At 35.0% G+C, this 20,472-nt stretch overlaps 1 protein-coding gene across 2 annotated transcripts in view; it reads right to left on the bottom strand.

Annotated features, from left to right (window-relative positions):
* Nucleotides 1-50: 50 nt before the first annotated feature.
* Nucleotides 51-20,472, bottom strand: part of LOC113231160 (tyrosine-protein kinase Src42A) — an 89,468-nt gene continuing 69,046 nt past the window's right edge. For both annotated transcript variants that reach the window (XM_026465361.1, XM_026465362.1), the window contains exons 4-8: nt 6,490-6,817; nt 5,870-6,048; nt 5,173-5,329; nt 4,449-4,702; nt 51-3,821 (exon numbers count right to left, since the gene is read on the bottom strand). In XM_026465361.1, the coding sequence (XP_026321146.1) occupies nt 4,494-4,702; nt 5,173-5,329; nt 5,870-6,048; nt 6,490-6,817 (873 nt within the window). In that variant the 3' untranslated portion in view covers nt 51-3,821; nt 4,449-4,493. The remainder of the gene's footprint in view (nt 3,822-4,448; nt 4,703-5,172; nt 5,330-5,869; nt 6,049-6,489; nt 6,818-20,472) is intronic.

The following is a 20,472-nucleotide window of genomic DNA, read 5'->3' as shown; positions in this document are numbered from 1 at the left end:
TAAATTGTGATGGCGTATAAGAAAAAAAATACTTAAAATTGGCTAACTAATACAAATATACGTAAAATTAATAATATTGCCATTTAATTAGAATACAAATAGCGAAACTTAGCTTAAACATAAAGCATAAAACCTAAAGCATGTTTATACAGCTAAAACTTAAAAATGAGTTTTAAAAATAGAAAATAAATTATGGAAATAACACAGGAGAGTAAATAATTTTGGAATTTATTATCTTATTTTAATTAAGATCGATCAACTTTGCTATAAATCATCGTTCGATACAGATGCCTTGAACACTCCGGTTATGATCAATTCATCAAAATTCACTACTATACATACATAATTCGTGCTCTATACACAGTGCGTAATGGTGGTCTATTAAGGAGTAGTCTGAAGTATAGAAAACAAGTTCATTATAGAACGGGGTTTAAATACCCTCTGTACTAAACAGACTGCTCCGTGATACACCTAAATATTTTGTGACTTAAAAATGCAATTACTTCAGGCACCTTACAAGTACAATATATTAATCGGTATAATAATTATTTCAATACTTGTGCGATGTAGTTGATTTTTGTTAACAAATATAGCGGTATTAAAAGCATTCACGATGTGCAAAAACGTGTTTTGTCACTTCAATTAGCCGTACTATTGGAATGGTTTTTTTGTTTTGGGCCTATTTTGCGTACTAATTACATAACACCAACATTATAATATCACTCAATCTTTACTACTACTGCACTATTTACATGTTGTGGAAAGATCAAAATTACAAAACTATTGTTGCGACATTTACAGTAACATTAAGATTTGGAATTATCGTCAATTATAATATTTACCTTACGACAACTACTATTCGTCTTTTAAAAGTTCTGAGGATGTTATAATTTTATACTATATCTGCGAAGTTTACGAAAATAATCTCGTCAGCACCGGGGTTAAAAAGTAACAAATATTGCACATACATTTTCACAATAAAAATGTGCTTTTTTGCGAATTAACAAATGAGAAACAATATCATGTCATAATTCTGTTGACTGCCTGAAGCGTCTAATAATGTATAATAAATATGCTATGTTAATTCTAAAATGTTAGGACACAAAACCTACACATTGAAAAATACTTACTTACTTAGGCCAATCATGTCTTAGAAAAGAGTAAGAGGAAAAAATCCATTTTTGGGTCGTTACAAATGGGATTATTAGGTGTGGCATCATATTTCAGCTTAAACTAAAAGTCTTGGCACAAACAAAATATCAGTTTTTGATTATACAATACAGTATAGTCGCGAATTTAGTAAGTTGAGCACAAGAATTGTTTCCCGTTACATGGAACTCGTGCAAAAACAGGTTATCAAAATCATCACATAAATAAAATGAGTCGATCGATAACAATAGATCGTGTTACAGAAAACCTATCGCGTTATAAATTACATAAATAAAGTCCTAAAGACTAAATACCCTCAGAACAGTTAATATGTATATAAATTCAGTTCTTTATTAGGATTATTTGGCATCTATCACCAATATTCTACATTAAACATGGTATACGAAGGTGAAAATACCTATTAATGCGCCTCTTCGAAACATAAACGTCAAGTCATGCGCTTTGGCATGATATATTCCCTGCCGAACCTAAATTTTCTCCTTCTCACGCACGTGTCGCACTTATTGCCCACGCTGCTCTGTTTTCACACCGCAGATTGCCGACCTATTCCGACAACTATCCGCGACTACCCTCCACAGTGCCAGTTACGTTGCTCATGTGGAGAAACCAATTCGTAGTATACGGAATAGCCTCTAACATCGATCCGAAATATTTTAACCTTTGTTTAGTCTAAGATATATTGATGCGTACAAAAACTCTCTGCAAAATAAACGCATCGTACTGGGGCGCAAACGGAAACTACTTGAAGCTAACAAGACAAACAAGCACTGATATGTTACTCAATACTGTCGAAAAAATATCATAATTCAAGCTCTGGAACAAGGGACCGTAAAAAATAACCGCTATAGCGATATATATATTTAGCGCCTGCGAAATTGAACATAAACAACATACCATTAAGGTAAAATGTACAATGCATCGGTGCATTGACATCGATAATCTAAAAAAAAATCATTGTAGATTGTATAGTACCAGCATTTTGAGTTCAATTATACAGATGCTGAAATAGTTATAACAGTTACGTCTTTGGGCCCTTGCCTAGAACACTCAAAGCTTTTTCAGTTTCAACGAATATTATAATCTGACCTACGAGGCTAAATTTGAAGAACTGTAAAAGTTAACCTATGGTATGCTAAATACATTTAGAAAAATCGTAGACAAGTCTAACTAAACTTATTATCGATCGATGTGTCAAATTACGTTTACATTTAATGCTACAACTTCACACTCTTCGTGAAGAATATTAATGACCCCCTGCTGTCCTTTATCGAAAATACTTCAAAAACACGTAACGTAATTCAGTTCGATCGCTTTGGCTCAAAGTATAAATCCAAAATACATAGTCAAAAATCCTAGGGAACCATTTAGGTCGTAGTTGATAGCTCCTTGGTTTGTCATTTTGTCCCGGATTTTTGGAATGGTAATTAATTATAAATCATTTATCATCGTACATCATTCGTGCCCTTCGGCAATGTAAAGTTATTTCATACATTATCTAGGTCATCGTGACATTTGACTAAGTTAGATTAGGTTTAAATAAGTAGTCAGAAATATGGAAGTCGCCAAAGCTTGACAATAACTTTTAGAGTTAAGCAATTTCCGAAATCAACGCAAAGGCGATTCAGTAATTTCTGACCACGAAACGTAATTCGAAACAGATTCATAAGTAGAGAATGTTTTGCAATACAAAACGGAATGGACAATTTGAGTAAAAATGGTGGTCGAAAGGGAAGCGCAGGATAAAAAAATACAAATTACGCAATAGGACCTGACACGAAAGACAATGCTCATGTTATGAATCTTGTAATCGATCCCATGAACAAAACAGACAAGTGTTCAATGTAAACGTTCTGTTTATTTATTAGCGGTGCTCTTTTAGGATTTCGCCAGTTTCAAGTGTTCCGCTAACGTTTAAGGTTTCGCGTCAACTATCGCTACGTGATTTGTAAAGCGGCTACAGACAATGTAAACGAAATAGAAATGTATGATTGCGGAAAAGTACTTTTGTCTACGATGCGTTTACGCATTGTCTACTGCCGCTCATGAACAGATGATTGCTAAAATCTTGATAGGGCTACGGCCCACTTGTTAGTGTTTGACATCTGTGGGATTTGTGAAGTTAGTTTTCTTGGAAAAAAACTCGAGACATGTTTGATATTTCGCTTTAGACTCTAATAGAGCATACATCTGTACGTATATCTTATGTAACATTCCAATTCCTCCTTGGTTAAAGTTACATCGAGGTACATCGATGTTTAGAAACACCAAAATTTCTCAAGCTATTTCCAAAAAGGCATGAATACAATGGAGAGGCTTTAGTGTGGATCGACACAACTGCAGATGCGTGCAACAGCTCACGGGGCGCGGTAAGCGGCGAGCGTATTATGCCGCGGTTGCGAGTGATGGTGGCATAATGGCCTCGCGCCTTGCAGTTGCCGCATTTGCTGCAATTGTTGCTGCAGTTGCTGTTGCTGTATTTGCTGCTGCATTTGCTGCATGGGAGGCAGCTGCGGCTTCATACTCGCCTGTAAGCCTTGCATTTGCGTGATGCTGGCCTGATGGGCTGCGAGCTGGTGCATTTGCAGATGTTGCATCGATGTGCTTGTGTGCAACAATTGGAGCTCTGGCGGCATGTGGTACAGGCCTGGAGTCTGTTGGCAAAACAACGTATTATTATTGATACAAATATGGACCCAAACAAAAATCTTGCGGATCAATATATGAATATCATGGTAGTAAAAAAAAACATGATGTGCAACAAAAATAAAACTTGCAATATAACATGTTGATTTATTAAATTTGTTTTGAATTGATATTCAATAATTTTTTTGTGAAACTACTCCACTAGTTTGTTATAATTATTAATACAAAAAAGTCGTCGTTCGGCTAAAAGCTTGTTGAAAAACGAAATACAAAGGTCCGATAACAAGCACATAGAAAAATTAGCGAGGTCCGCTGGTTCTCGTTCCGTGATTTAGTTGGCATAGTGTCTGCCACGGTTTGCTAGAAGACGTCGGTTCGAATCCTGCCGGATCGAGGAATTTTTTTAAGTGATTGACGTTGTTTTATTTTAGGATTATTCAATATGGGCATGGAGCTATATGTGGAGAGATTAAGCCACCCCATTACAATATAGGTACCGATGCGGTTCTATCAGTTCCATTATAAAAGTGTGTGTTATAAATGTAATTTAACCAGCGTTTAGTTTGCAACGTCTTACAAGTCCGTCGATCTAATGTTTATGCTACTAATTGAACAAAAGCTGAGCTGAAACTCACATGATGTGCGTGTGCGTGTCGGTGAGGCGGCAGGGAGGGCCGGGCTCAGTAAGCGGACGCCTCCTTATACTCAGAATTGTCCATGGTGAAGAAGTCCTCGAGCTTCCACTGCAGGGTCTCGAAAGTGGGTCGCTTCAGAGGATCCTTGTGCCAGCATTCGAGCATGATGTCGTAGAGGGCAGCAGGACAGTTTTGAGGGCACGGCATACGGTAGCCATGTTCTACTTGATGAAGGACTTCAGCGTTTGTCATGCCTGGAAAAATTAAAAAGGATATTATTAATTGCTAGCTGTCATTGGATGACATAGCGATATAGATTTTTATCTATCTATCATTCGTCTCATGGTACATGGGTTACTGAAAGCAGGAAAGAAAAATTCGATCAATCATGATTGATCTACTCACGCGGTGCGCGAACTGTGATTGGTTAGAATCGTTTCCTTGCCAAGTCTTGCAGACCGATAAGGTCGAGCTTATCGTAGTTATAATAATGATGTGCCAGAAAACCACACCAATTACCTGTTTTCAAGCCGAATTTTTCTGAAATTTTCTGTACTAACCAGCAACGGAATTTACTCGAGAATACCCAGATCAGCACCAATTTAGAGACGTTCATTTCCTAAGTTGGTCCCGGTGACCTCATCCAGCACTCATAATGCAAGCCGTTGGGCCACTAACGTTGTCATAGATAAGAGTGAACTTGGTAAAATTCAAAAGTACATACCCGGATACGGTATTCGCCCGTAAGTGACGAGCTCAGTGAGCAGGATGCCGAAGGACCAGACATCAGACTTGATGGAGAATTTGCTATAGTTGGCAGCCTCGGGCGCCGTCCACTTGATCGGGAATCGTGCGCCAACGCGAGCCTCATATTCGTCCTCCTGCAGAAAACAAAGGGAAATTAATTTGACATAAGTAACGGGTAATTTGGAAAGTAAATATATTTTTGACATTAAATTGAAATAAGACATTTACTTATATGATAACTATAACCAGTTGTTCATTAACTCTAACAATGTAAAAGGTTTTATAAATAGAAAAAAGTTAGTTGCTATATGTATGTTGCTATTATCTTGGTCATAGAGATTTTCATAATTTGTTAAAGAATAGACTTCATTTTTATCCTGGAAGAAGTTAGATTTTTGGCGTTTTTGTTTAACAGTTTGTCAGAGTAAATAGGTATTTATCGAGTTGTTAGGTTTTCGCGAATATTACACATAGGAGGAAACTATTTTTTTGGGACCAAAACTGAGGCAACCGTCAGCATGAGACCTACAAAGGGCTCGAGACGTTGGTTTGTTTGAAAAAACTAATATACGCGATTTAGATTCGAAAAAGTTTCATTTCTTAAGATGAGAGATGATGATAGTTTGACTACCGAAGGTCACAAATTGTGTTAAATATAAATGCTAAATCGACACCTTAATAAGCCTAGCAAGACCGAAATCAGCAATCTTGACGATGTTAGCGTCAGCGACAAGCACATTTCGGGCGGCCAAGTCGCGGTGGATATAATTCTGCGATTCGAGGTACGCCATGCCCGCTGCTATCTGCGCCGCCATGTCTATTAGTTGTTGGAGCTTCAGACCGCGCCCTTTGCCTGGAATTAACGAAAAAGTAATACAATTATTGTATTTTACATACGCGTGTTAAGGTAGGTGTAGAAAGTGTTTCCTGGATTGAGGTGTAGGCAGAGACGTTGCCGGCTTCATAGTTTGTATATATTATCATATCAAACAAAACTTCACCATAGGATATATCCAGTGTATAACTTGTGGTCGTATATTTGTAAACAAACCGTATTATTTGTAATACTAAAATTTATTCAGTATCATTGGTAGTAACAATTTTTTTTTATTAAAATACTCCACTAGTTTGTTATTATAAATTTAATACAAAGGTCAACGAAACACAAAGAAAAATTCGGCCGATCCGATTAGGCAGCGTCTGTCGCTTCAACGTGGCTACGTGTGCAGTTGGATCGCAGGAATTTTCTTTGTGTTTGTCTTTTTATGGAATCATAATTTATCCAGAAACTCACCTTGCAAGTAATCCAAAAGAGATCCATTTTTCATCAGCTCAGTGATGATGTAAATAGGTTCCTCTAAGGTGCAGACAGCGTACAACTGGATGAGCTTATTGTGCCGCAGCTTCTTCATGATCTGAGCCTCAGCGAGGAAGTCCTTAGGGTCCATGGTACCCGATTTGAGAGTCTTAATAGCGACTGGAGTTGTATTGTTCCAAAGGCCCTCCCAAACTTCGCCGAATTGCCCATGGCCGAGTTTGCGAACGAACTTGAGCGAGGAACGGTCAATCTCCCATTGATCGCGCGTTTTGTGAGATAGGCCTTCTGTTACGGGTTTCTCGACCTGTGGAACAGATAAAAGATTGTTAATATTAATAATAAAATACTCCAATCATTTTGGGAAAAATTCAAACAAACCTATTTTAAAATTATATCGATAGTTGTAATGGTCTCTTATAGCCTTCGTTCAAAAATAGTTTGTTTTTATTTTAGTAGATGATGGTACTGAAGTAGGATTTAGTTTTAAGTTTTGCGTGAGCTAATTCGCGGAAAATCGCTTGTAATTGGTGTAACTTACACACATAGTGTTACGCCTGTCAAAGTCAGTAACTACTATTTACACGAATATTATGTATTCTTCGAACAATCAGTACTTAAAATAAATATAAAAAGGTATTTATTTCTCCACAAAGCATAAGGAACACAATACTTAAGAAACGAATAGAAAAAAAAGCAATTGAGTGATGAGGACGAAAAGGTTAAAGACTCAGCATTGCTGATTTTCAGTCTTCACCTAGCTACTCGTAGTTGTTCGCCTGCTGCAAGCTAATATGCGGAGTGTACACTAAGTAATAACCTATTTTAGTAATAACTATTAATAATTCCAACAAACTAGTAATAAGTTAAAATTTAATGGCTGTCCTTGTAAATTTATATAAATTTTTTTCATTGAACCAAAAATTTAAAACTTATGTCTAATATTACTAAAATTTTGAGATATTTACCACAGATGAATATGCGAGAAATTAAATTGAAATTTGTTTGTGTTTCGCCATTCAACTATAGTTAATATAACATTGGTAACTAAGTGTCGGCGGATACCTCGTCTTGTTTTTAATAAATCGATCATTATTTTGTAACTTATGCATACGGTACCATTATAGCTTGTGACGTTACAAACAAGTATTGTTGTTCCTAATTAGCAATTTCTGAATACCTGGTACTAATTTATTTTTCAACAATTGTAACTCAGTTTTCGCATGTCACATGTCACCGTCAATTTTTAATTTTATAAAAAGAATTTTCGATACTTGTCAAATACTATCAAATACTCCCGTGGAGTCCCTTTATTGTTCCCATTTGACATTGTGTAACATTATTTATAACAATTTATTAGAGAATACTCGAATCAAAATTCACACCAGCACGAATTCTACGCACAGTATTATTAAAAAAATCTAAGGAAGTCCTCTACGACTGTGAGACCTAGGGAAGTCCTCACCTCAACGACCCTGATGAACCTATCACAAAAAAACCGACCTCGAAGTGCCCACTTGGGCAACCTCCCGTTACTTAAATATTACACGGGTTAGAGTCTTCAGATCGCCCTTTTGTCCGGTGGCGCAGTCAAGACCATGAGCGGTCAACAAAATGTCCTTCATAAAATAAAAAAAGTACAACATTCTTTTGTATGACGAGTGAGTGATTGTAATTAATTGGAAAGTTTTTTTTACACACACTCATAGCCCTGTACTAGGGAAACTCTGGTGTCGCGGGTGCCATAGACAACGACAATTACGCCCAAACTCACGAGAGAGATAAATGTAGGCCATACAAATATTTCTCCCGGTCCGGGAGTTGTGAATTGGACTCGGGACCTTTGCGTGGCAGACAAGCATGGTAACCGTTCGGCCACAGAGGCAGTTAAACAAAAAAATCTTGTATTGCAATATGTATTGCAATCGTTGAAAATTATTGAAAAAGTTACATATTTGGTCATTTTCCCCAAACAATTGCTAATAATCCATTCATTATTTATTATTATATAAAATCGGCACAAATTATTGCTCATGTCACATTAATGTGATGTCTGGTATTGACAATGGACAGTTAAATTAAAACTAGGATTCAATAGACAATACGGCCGTTAACGTCTCTGTTAAATACAGTTATGTAAATATTAATAAACTACATTACATAATACTTAATCTGTGATTATAGTGTTCCCACGACGTAATAAAAAAGAACATTGGGTGAAACTTTCAGTTTTCTATATAAAATTGTCAGCCCACAATCAATATTTGTAAGGCAATATTTCGATACTTCGCGGAAGGAAGGACGTAAAAGTCAAACTACGAAGTTGCATGTGACGTATACAGTTTTCGTCAAAAACAGTTCGCTACGTTTAATAGTGTTATTGTTATAATGGACATTTTCTTCACTAGCTTTGCTATGATTTCACGACATGTGTTAGGTAAAATTGACAGCTTGGAGTGTAGTAAAATCACTCTTTAAATCTTATTGTTAAGACAAGTTCTAAGACATAATAAAATGTATGACTTCACATGTATACGATAGGAAACTATTTATTATGTACTTTTCTTCTCGAGGTTCCTCTTCTGTCGGAAGTGGGACAACATAATGGCAAATCTAAAAAGCAAGGTGTTATTGCAGCACCGCACCATTTCCACAAATTCTCTAATCAGTAGTGCTGAGACTTTGTTTTTAAGGGATTGTACTCGGGATGATAAACCTAAACGTAATTTGTACTTATAATTTATAATTTATATGTAATTAAATTACTCATGACGTGGCCGTCGACATAGAACGATTTCTCTTGCTCTTAGTGGTAAAAAAAGTTTGTTTTTTAACATAAGCACACAAGCACCCTTATAATTTTAAGTTGTAGGCGTTGTTCAATTCAATACGTAACTATTTGATTTTTTACAATGTGTCTGTATTTGCAAAGTGTCAAGTTCCGTCATCAATGTTTCTTAAACAAATTTATTCATCAATGTGAATAATAATGTTATAACAATGAGTAATAATGATATAAATAAAAATAAAACTTGTGTTTTACAAATAGACTTATCTAAAAATCTACTCTCGCTTTTCGCTGTCAACACAATGTTGCAAGCTTTTATTAACATAAAGTCTATGGGCTGAATCGTTTTCTAAGCGATTTTGTAAGCTTCGAACTAAAAAGCGTTGAAGTGATATGTGCTTTTATAAGCACGCTTATTTAAAAAAGTACAACTTTTAACGTTTAAAATTTATAAGCAGTTTTTTCCATCTCTATTCATAGTAATTAGGCCAATCTTAACGTATGAGTGTGAAACACGGATTATTAGTGGAAGATACTTCGAAAGATCAGAGAGTGAGGGATCAATCAAAGGATAATTTGAGAACTGGAGACCAGATTCAATAGAGAGATAGAAAAACTAATGTCTGAGCCGAACATAATCGGGGAAATAAAATGTGCTCGACTTCACTGGCTAGGACATGTGGAAAGAATGGGAGAGGATCGAGCTGCCAAAAGAGCGTATTTGGGGCAACCTCCCGTCACGTCCAGTGGACCGTCCAAGATATCGCTGGAAGGATGACGTTTCCAAAGACCTAAAGGAATTGAAGGTGTCCGAATGGTCGGAATTCACCGATTGAATTGACAAGATCGACAGAAATGGCGTACTTTGGTGTCGGAGGCCAAGATCCACTTCAGGTCGCTGGGTCAGTGAAGTAAACAAGGGTCCACATTTTTCTTATGTTTATTAAGTATTTTTAAATTTGTAACACGAAAAGCTTTTACATCAAGCAGAACATGAAAAACTGAATTGAATTACATGTAAATAACTTATTCCGAGAAGACTATAAGTTATGTCTATTCGTGATTAAAGGGTAGGGAGGCATGCGTTTTGAGAATGTCATTGAACAGATGAAATGTTTTCGTATTAAAAAGGGAAGACCTTAACACACTCATCGTCTCATATGAAACAAGTTAAGCAAAAAATTGTAAACGCAAAAAACATATTTTTTTCGGGAATTCTATAATCTATTTTATTCTATTGCGGTCCATTTCTATTACACCTTGTGGGGTCTTTATAAAATAGTGTAGATTTTTAAAATGCTTGCTATTGGGATCGACAAGTTACTAGTCAGTTTTAATACGTGTTTAAAAACTACTTCTTAAATTACATAGAGTCGCTCAAACTATGATAATGAACAACTTTTTCTAAATATATCATTTTCAATACAAATTTTGCGATTGATCAAATGATGTGAGAAAAAACGATTCGGGAATTTGGCACGGGCTTTTTGAAGAATATCATAAAAAGAATAGCCGCAAAAAATTCACAGGTACGTTTTTTAACATCCTGCATATCAAAGTAGCATAGACAGGTAGTAGAATATACCATCTGACTGTATAATGCAACAATTCAAAAAGCATTCAGATCAGACCGTCAGACGCCACATAGCAATATGAGCCTTATATTTTTTATTCACGCCGCGTCGTAACATGAAACCTGGCCAGCGACCGCGACCGGTGTGCATGTCACGCTTTGCCTCCACACTCCAACAATATAATATGTTAATATATATGGATATGAAATACACATTGTTGTATCTTAATAATAAAGGCTAACTCTAAGCTCCTTTCGATACGGTAATATTACTGAAGATGTCAACTTGCAATAGTAGGCATTATTACAACAAGTTTAAGTTAGTTTTTCGATAACTCAAATAACCAGTATTTTTAGCAACGGTTGTATATAGTTTATAAGACACTACTAAGGCGTGACGTCATTGTTAAGTATGAATACTGTTTCTTTCTATTTACTGATTTCTGAATGCCTGTAACCATTTTAGATTTCAACGAATTTCAATTTCGTTTTCACATTTGACCACGAATTTGAGTCTATTTTATAAAATCAATGAAAGTCGTTTTACGTATGATATTATATTGTTCCATATTTAGGAGTATTGAAGGCAACAGCATTTAAATTATATCTACTTGTGATATTAACTGAAATACATTACCATAATGGGTAACAGTAAAATTTGGATGTTATTTATTCTAATTTAGCATTATTTCAATTTTACCTATATGAATGGTATATTGTTTACTACCTATACATAGGTCATAAAGGAACATGTAAAGAGCACTGGCAAGGCCCTACCAGGGGTCGTGACCTAAAAATAAAACTATGATTGGAGAGCTGACTGAATTATAATAAGAATGGAAGCCGTCTTGTATTAGATTTATTGAGGTTGCATCTTTGGGTAATAAAGATCCCTAGACGACCTCTTTCCTAGTACCAGTAAATTACGAGAGCTGAATACAGAATTAAAGGAGGTGCGGAGGAAACTTCATGAGACAAATAAGAGATAGTCAATTCGTGTGTTTAAAAAAAAGTTATTTTAATTACAAGAAAAAAACATTCTGCTTTCTTATTAAATTGCAATACATTACATAAACAGAATGCGTATTCTGTTTACGTAACTCATCGATCCATCCAATCCACACTCAGGAATCGTGAAGTATTACGGTATAAAGCATAGTTTCCCAAAGTGGTCCCCACCGCCCCACAAGGGGCGCTGAAGAGTCCTAGGTAGCGGCTTCGAAAGCAATTATAATAATAATAATAATAATTATCTATATAAACTACATTACATATATATATTTCCATGTGATTTTTGTGTTAAGTTAATTTATAAAATATGTGTTTTTAATTATTTTTTGTAGTGGTGGGCGTTGAAATTTTTTTATCTTGCCTAAGTGGGCGGTGAACCAAAAACTTTGGAAACCTATGGTATAATGCCACACGCGTAGAACGTACACATATATGATGAAGATTCTAATTAGTATAATTTCATAAAAAAAGAACAATACTATTCAAATGGCTTTTAAATTAGTAGCAGGTGTTTAAGAGCATTTCAAAGTACTAGTTGCAAAATAACAGTTCTCCGGTACTGGGAATGTGAGCAATCGAAGAATGAAAACTGCACCTAGCGGTTAGTTACAGTAGCCTCTTTATTTGTAGACATTTTAAGAAATATTTAACACACCTATACTGAATACAATGGCGGCAATTGTCAAAATATCTATCGAAACAATACAACGAAATTAAATGTACCAAAATTATTCATTCATTAAACTCGAGATGACGTTCAATAATGTAACTATTTATAAATAAAAGTTAATGACGTCCCTTATCTTTCTTTAACGATATTTATCGTGACACGAAATGCGTACATATCGATTTTAAGATTTTATCTTGCCTTACGTACTTCCGAAATTGAACTATCATTAAAAAATTAAGTTTTTTATATAAAATGGTTTAAAAGACTGGACGAAACGACGCGACGTTGTAGAGCGTGTTTTTTTCTTAATATTCGTATTGAACTTCAAGAAGTTCAGTCAAACGACATTTTGTCGATGTCTATATTTTGTAGTGTCCAGACACTCTGTGTAGAGTGTCCAGGTTATGTCAATAAGGCATTTAGTATTTATGCATGGGGCATTGTTGACAATACCTTTTAAAGGTTAGGTAAGTTTAACCTTAATGTATTAAAGGTTAGGTAAGTTTAACCTTAATGTATTACGAAGTGAAAGCATATTAGAATAGATGACGCCTACAATATAGCATTCTTTAAAGTTTAATTACTCACAAATAATACTTTTCATTTAAGACGTATAATATGTTAATTTTATATATTAAAAAGGTTAATACCCAATTCCAGAATAAACGAATGTTCCCGGGCGTGAATATTTTAGCACAAAACTGATAAGCAGCAGTAAATGCAGTTGTTAACCGTCAAGTTGAGTAATCGACAACTCGGGGTTGCAGAAAGTGCGAATTGTTATACAATCCATCAATTGAATCTAGGCTTTGCAATTCCTAAAGTTAAGTTGCATCAAGACGCTCTTACTTCATACAAACTTCGATAATGTCGTGTGTATAAAATTTTGCGTAAAAATAATCAGAAAATATGGCCGTTTCCACAAATAAATAATATCTTGGTACAAAAACGGAGCTGATACCATGGCACTATATTGACGAAAAGGAAGAGGTTTTCCAAAATAATATATTATTTATAAACTCATGAACAATATTTGTATTACTATACTTTTGAATGTTCACAGTTAAATTTTAATAAAAAAATTACTACATTTTACAATAACGCTTACTGCTAAGTAGGTACAGACGAGTTAAGATGTCGCGAATTTTGCGTGTGCTTGTATCATACGTATTGTGTTTCTTTTAAACAACGGTCAAGTTCTAATTAAACGAAAATAATTTGTATGACTTGTTTTAATTACAGAATCCAGCTGTAATTTGACTTTTGAATATAGTGATATTAGCAAGAGTTTGAAATTGCATGTACAATACAAAATTACAAAGTCTTCTGTAAACACACAAATACCACTATAAATAAATGCAATTCCGAGCTCTCGCTAATATTTTTGAAAAATATCAATTTTTTTGCAAAACTATTATTATTATTAGTGGATCAGAGCAGCAGCAATATATTATCTTTTAAAGTAATAGGTTATAGTTATAGTATTCAGTGATTAAATAAGCAAGTGACAAAAAATATCCATTAACACTCTTAAGTTTGGAAAGCGGGTACCTCAGTAGTCATCTCCTTCAAATTTGAAGAAAATATTCCACCTGTAAGAAAATGACACCCCTAATTTGTCATGTCATGAATCCTGTTTATTTCAATAAAACTTCCACAAACTTTTGAGGTCTTTTTAACCCACTTCAAAAAAAAGGAGGAGGTTCTCAATTCGATTGTATGTATTTTTTTTTTGTATGTATGTTACGCGATAACTCCGGTATTTGTGAACCGATTTTCATGATTCTTTTTTATGTTGGGAAGAGGGTACCTCTATAGTGGTCCCATTTAATTTTGAAGAAAATCATCCACTTCTAAGGGTAGCTGTTCATGCATGAAGAATATTCATTTTTATAAATAGAGGAATTATTTTAATGGTTGATTTTGCTATTCTCCAATTCTAGGAGATTTTCTCTCTCTATATACTTTGAGTAGTGAGAACCGATTTTTATTATCTCCTGTGTCCCGTATAGTGGCGAACCAGGGGATGAATCCGGGTTTGCGCACTTTCCGGTAACCGATTGCAATAAAACTTGGTAATTATATGAAATTCCACGTACTTTTGAGGTAGGTTTTTTTTATATAAAAATGTTATAATTATCGTCAATAACTAGAACAACAGAGAGTCATAGTATCATAAAACTTGGCTGTTACACAGTCTTGCAGATGTTGCCTAGTGGGGGTGTAAGTATCACTAAATGTTGCACGGTGCAATCGCTACAAGTTCGCAACCGGCGCCGCTACGTTGTGAAACCAAAATAAGTAAATGTGAACAAAAGTAAAATGTTGCGGTTAACTCTTGTGCGAGTATACATTTACGTAAACTTGTATTAGGTTTGTGAGAAGAAAGATTGTCTGAATGTTTAGGGAGAGTTCAAGGTAAATACATCTCGTTTGAAATTTAAGTGTAACAAGATACAGCTAAACAATATCGTTATTATACAATATCAAAAATGAAGAAACATACGCCTATAGAGCTAAAAAGTAAAAGGGTTTTGTCAAGACGGACTGAAGTAAGTTGTTGAAAATCGCCAATCCATAACTTTGCCTTCTTTACGTAACATACCTATTTGTTATGTAGACTGTAAACAAAAGAGTACGCAAGAGATAGAGAGAAAAGATACCTTCAAACTGCGCTGCATGATTGAGCTAAGCGTGTAAAAAATACTTATTAAAAGGCGCAGTATTTCTTATCGAGTCAGGGTTTATGAACCCCCCCAATGAGCGTGATGGTTGGAAACAAAAATCCTTCATTAGGTGAAGAGTAAACATGAACAAGTGCAAACGAACAATGGGCTTCGTTATGATGATTAATTTACGTCATTTTATAGTGAAGAACACAATTTATTTAGCTTTTCTTTGTTGTATTTTAAATAATAATTCGAGTTTCCAAAGTGTAGACTACTTTATGTTATATCTTGAGCACGTAACGACAAAATAGAGAGGCTAAATATTGTCACGTTTTTCTTCCGATTTATATATTGATAAAACTTAAAAAAATATTAATTGATAAAACGCTTTTATAATAATTCTAGATGAATAAGTAAGATCAATTTGAGTTTTTTTTAATCTGTAATTTTTTCATAATAACACAGTAAACGTTTCTATAAATAAGTTCGTGTTTAGCGATCAACTAAAATTAATTGCTAATTATTTAATTAGAAAAAATATGGCAAAAAGTGGCAAGCGCATTGAACAATTAATGCTTTTTTAGTAGAATGTAATAACGAATAATCACAAATAATCCACATAATTAATATTAATTACTGGCTTCAGTTTATCCTACAGTGTGACAGCGAAGAATTTATATCGATATTCCAAATAAATTTGGCTTAATTCTTCTGGATATTGGATATAATGACGTATTTTCCTTATGTTGACATAATCCGCCTACACTTTAGATCGAAATGGTTGCGACATGGTTTTGCAATGAACCGTGGTGAGACCTAAGGAGTTTTGACAAAAGTGTAATTGATCCTTCTCTGCTTGCCATCTTACTCTAAGGTTTTCGTTTCTAACTAGAAACAGTACGTATTAAATTGTTTGTTCATAAATACAGATTAATCATAATTACAACGCTTTCAACATTCAACTAAATAAAAGAACCTTTTTTTGTTTTAGCTTATAGTTATCAAAAGCAAAAATTATACGAAATAAAAAATCGCGCCTGTGATTCCCATTTGCACTCCAATCGACAAAAGTACAGACCACATTAAAATTACCTATGAGTTATTATGACATTAAATACTTTAATGGACCATTTTGTGTCGTACATTGTAAGTGTAGACATGACGAAAGTGGGGCCGTGTGTCCTTCGTGTTTGGCCGAAGGTTGAAACCGGCACGCATATTGCACCTTTAATGACATAACTGACATCCTATGTAAGCCCGTTTGTGTACCTTGTGATGTCAAGGAGATAAATGTCACATTAATACATAATCGTCGGTGTTTTGTAGAAAGGCGAAATCGCCATTTTAAAAAATTTTTCAGGTGAGCCTGTTTTAATTTTTCACGACTCACAACACGCTCTCTTGATTTTTTTTCAAAATGGCGCTCTCGACAAAACACCGACTATTTAGGACATTAATACTTGATAGAAACAGTTAAGAAAGAAAATTGAATAGAGAGACAATCGTATGTAAGTATCCTTTAAATACTCATACCGTAAAAGCTTGAAAATTGTTGACTCTACCATCCCTGTATATATTTGAAATTACGCTTTTTGTAAAGCGTAATCGTAATTTATTTCAATTGGTCATACGGGCACATCGTGCTGATCAATCACATTCAAACTAGACCATGCAAAAGTGTTCTACTTGGAGATTTCTTTTAAAATAAGCATTTTATTAGTTTTTGAAACTTGACATATAAATAAAATTTTAATGTATCTTTTTTTGTGAGCGATGTTATTTTATTGGACTGCATGACAGTATACATAGTATACAAATTATTGCGTTAGTCTATATAAAATATTACGGAAACTATATATGGCGCAAGACGGGTCACAATAATTCAAAATGCATACGACGTCTTTATATTTAATATCCTGTGTATCCAGAATTTAATTAAATTATTTTAATATAGAAAAACTATTTAAATCACCACTGGAGGACTCAAGAAAGAGGGAGTTTTTTTAAAGTCCATTTATTTCACGTGTTTATTTTTATCATATTAAGTTAAATTTATTTTCTATCAGCTTATCATTTTTGAAATACAAATTTCAAAAATGAAAAGCTGATAGTTTGTGCTCTGTCAATTGGACATTCGTATGTGTGAAGAGATAAACATTTCCTTCTTAAATTTTAATGTCTTCTGTTTTAAACTTATTTGTTATCACCGACCATCTGACGAAATGTGCTCGGACATTTTGCAACATCCTGTAGATTTTACTCTCGGCCGTGAAACTGCGGAAATGAACTCCATAATTCCACATTGCAAACCTAGATGCAATGATAAATAACTAGAGCAAAACTAACACCGTACATAATACCTACAGTCGTACGTCATAGTAATCAGAGAGGAATTCGTAGATATTACAATTACGTGCTGTACGGTATTTTATTGCGTATTTTTTATTGCAACACGTGTTGTCGGTGACGATTTTCTTATCGTTATCCTTGCTTTGTATTTTTATAATACTTAAACGGTTTTCTTACAGGAACAGTGGCTACGGCTAAATGAACAAAATATGCTGAACTTTATCACCCTTAAGCTGAGGCTACACGGAAAAAACGGCAGACTCTATAAGTTGGTTGGATGTACACACCATCACTCCGTGTTCGGAAACACAGTCGCAGGCAGAGAATTCCATTCCTAGACTGTGCGCTTAATAAAAAGTGGATGATAAAGGGTGATTATACGTCAGGATGTGCGACGGTAAGGAGGCGGGCGGAATGAAGGCGTTACAAACTTTATATATGTATATTTTCAGTTTAGCACTTCATATCTTGCCAGCTTGGTGCCAAACTCGTTCTATCAATTAAATTTATTTCTATTCTTTCTATTTTCTTATTTATATTCCTTATTAAGACTGTATTCGGTAACAAAATTACAACGTAGGTCATATGTACAGTTATTTTATTTTGTAGACAACCACACCGGTTACCTGGTCTCCAACTAGATTAGCCACTTCCCTGTTTTACGAGTACCAGTTTAATTTATTTCAGGGCATTATTCAGATCACCTAGATGAAAACAAATTTATACAAAATTCGTTTCCCCAAATTGGTTCTGCCGGGAACGGGACGTGGAACGGGAACGTCCAACTTTGCACTTTCAAGATTTTAATTCAACTATAACATTTAGTGCGCACTCACACAAGTAGCATTCCGGATGCAACGCCACAGCAGTTGTAATGCTGTCGGAAAACAATGCAGTGGGCTCGACGTGACATACACGTAACTAATAAGAATAGTTCATTCCCGAAAATATTTTGGTGGTACATAGCGTAGTTACAATTTTTATTACAATTGAATTGTATCTCGGGAGCCCGAAAACTGCGGTAGAACAATACAGCCAGCGGTCAGGTTGTCTGACTGCACTTTAATTGCCATTTTGTATTAGCAATGCTGACGGAATGCATCTCGTGTGAGCCTTATGATAATTTCATAGCTAAAATAATACATCTTCTCGTTTATTACATTTCGTCTGATATGTAATGGGAATGAGTAAGGACGACTGAATGCAATACGCAATAATGCAAAAATTACACAGTTAACCTTGAAAGAGATAATACCTAGTTATCACAAGACGATTGACATATTGTACATATGTCTGTAATAATGTTTACAGAAATTGAATAATAAGTGATACGTAACCGCAAAATCATAAATATTTTTGTAAAAACCCAAAAAAGTTGGCCTTAACGTATTGATAATTAACTCTTAAAATTTACGTGAAAAACATTCGCACATTGATACCTTGATATTACTAAGATATCTTAGTCATGTGCTGTCAAATTGAATGTCACGTGAATCACGTGATTACTATTGCAAAATTCAATATCGGGACGACTATAAAATTTATTGCTTTGGAAACTGAAAGCTATAAGCTTACATTTATTGAAAGAATCGTCTTTAATGCAAATGGGATACGACACATTTAAATATTAACGCCTTTTTATTATGACTGACATACGTCTCGTTCAATGTCATGATGGATTATTTGTTCATCGGCCGATCTACATTCCAGAGTTACATATATTTATAACCTTATATATTATGTTATAATATTATATTGAATTGAAAAGCGTGCGCAGACTCCAAGGGGCTTATAGGTGACTCGGAATTAGTAGAGGTGAAGCTGCAGCATCCTTGAACACCGCCGTAAAGTTAACTGCTTATAGATATTGTACAGGATATGTTACGGAGAGTGTGCGAGAGAATTCCATGATTTATTTCCGCCTTCCCCCTTTTATCATCGGGGACCAGATGTAGGCTGGGGTTCCACCCCTGTTGTGGATATTACAAGGATTCGTAAGAAGCGTTTCGCTTCCACATTTATATGGCGAACGGCTATGACTCGAATTCCCTGCCTGTAGACTTGTTCCCTGAACGGTATAACTTGGGCCCATTTCAAGGCTAAAGTGAATATGTATTATTTAGATCGGTTCACACGGCGACTTTTAGCAGCGATGCAAACGCGCCACTGCATCGATACAAACGCGCAATTGTATCGGTACACTTGCGATTTATAAGCGATTGCATCGATGCAATCGCGCGTTCGTGTCGATGCAATCGCGCGTTTGTATCGAAGCAGTCGCGCGTTCGTATCGATGCAATCGAGCGTTTGTATCGATGCAGTCGCGCGTTTGTATCGATGGAATCGCCAATAAATCTCAAGTGTAGCGATGCAATCGCACGTTTCGCGAACACGCGTTTGCATCGTTGTTAAAGTCGCCACGTGTAACCACTCTTAAGCATGATCCATTGTCGACTTCATCGCCACTGTACAGGTGAGATGGAGGTCAAAAGTCAAAATAAATAATATTCAAATGCATATTTCATCTGACATGTATACTTTTCGACAAGTTTATTAGTGGCAATGAAACAAGAGTCTTAACTACTTGAGATAAGTATGAGGATTCTTATATTTTTATGTCGGTTTAGAAATAATTTAGATCAGTAAACATGGCAAGACCGGTAACGTGCTATGTTTAACGTTCTGAACCCCTACTCAAAAGAGTGTGGCGAAATGGATGTGTTGCTGTGTTGAGAATATTTGGCGATTATTTTGTATAATAGTACTAATGAATGAAGTTATCAATGACATACAAATAAATAGGAGTTGCTCTTGTGTAAATAATAAACAATATTAATTATAAATATTAAATATATATAAGTTATAAACATTCTTAAATAACAATTATAGAGGAATGGTTTGG

The sequence above is a fragment of the Hyposmocoma kahamanoa genome, unplaced genomic scaffold (assembly GCF_003589595.1).
Source record: "Hyposmocoma kahamanoa isolate Upper Pololo Valley unplaced genomic scaffold, ASM358959v1 64, whole genome shotgun sequence".
Classification (NCBI taxonomy): Eukaryota; Metazoa; Arthropoda; class Insecta; order Lepidoptera; family Cosmopterigidae; genus Hyposmocoma; species Hyposmocoma kahamanoa.
This window is presented reverse-complemented; position numbering and strand designations above follow the sequence as displayed.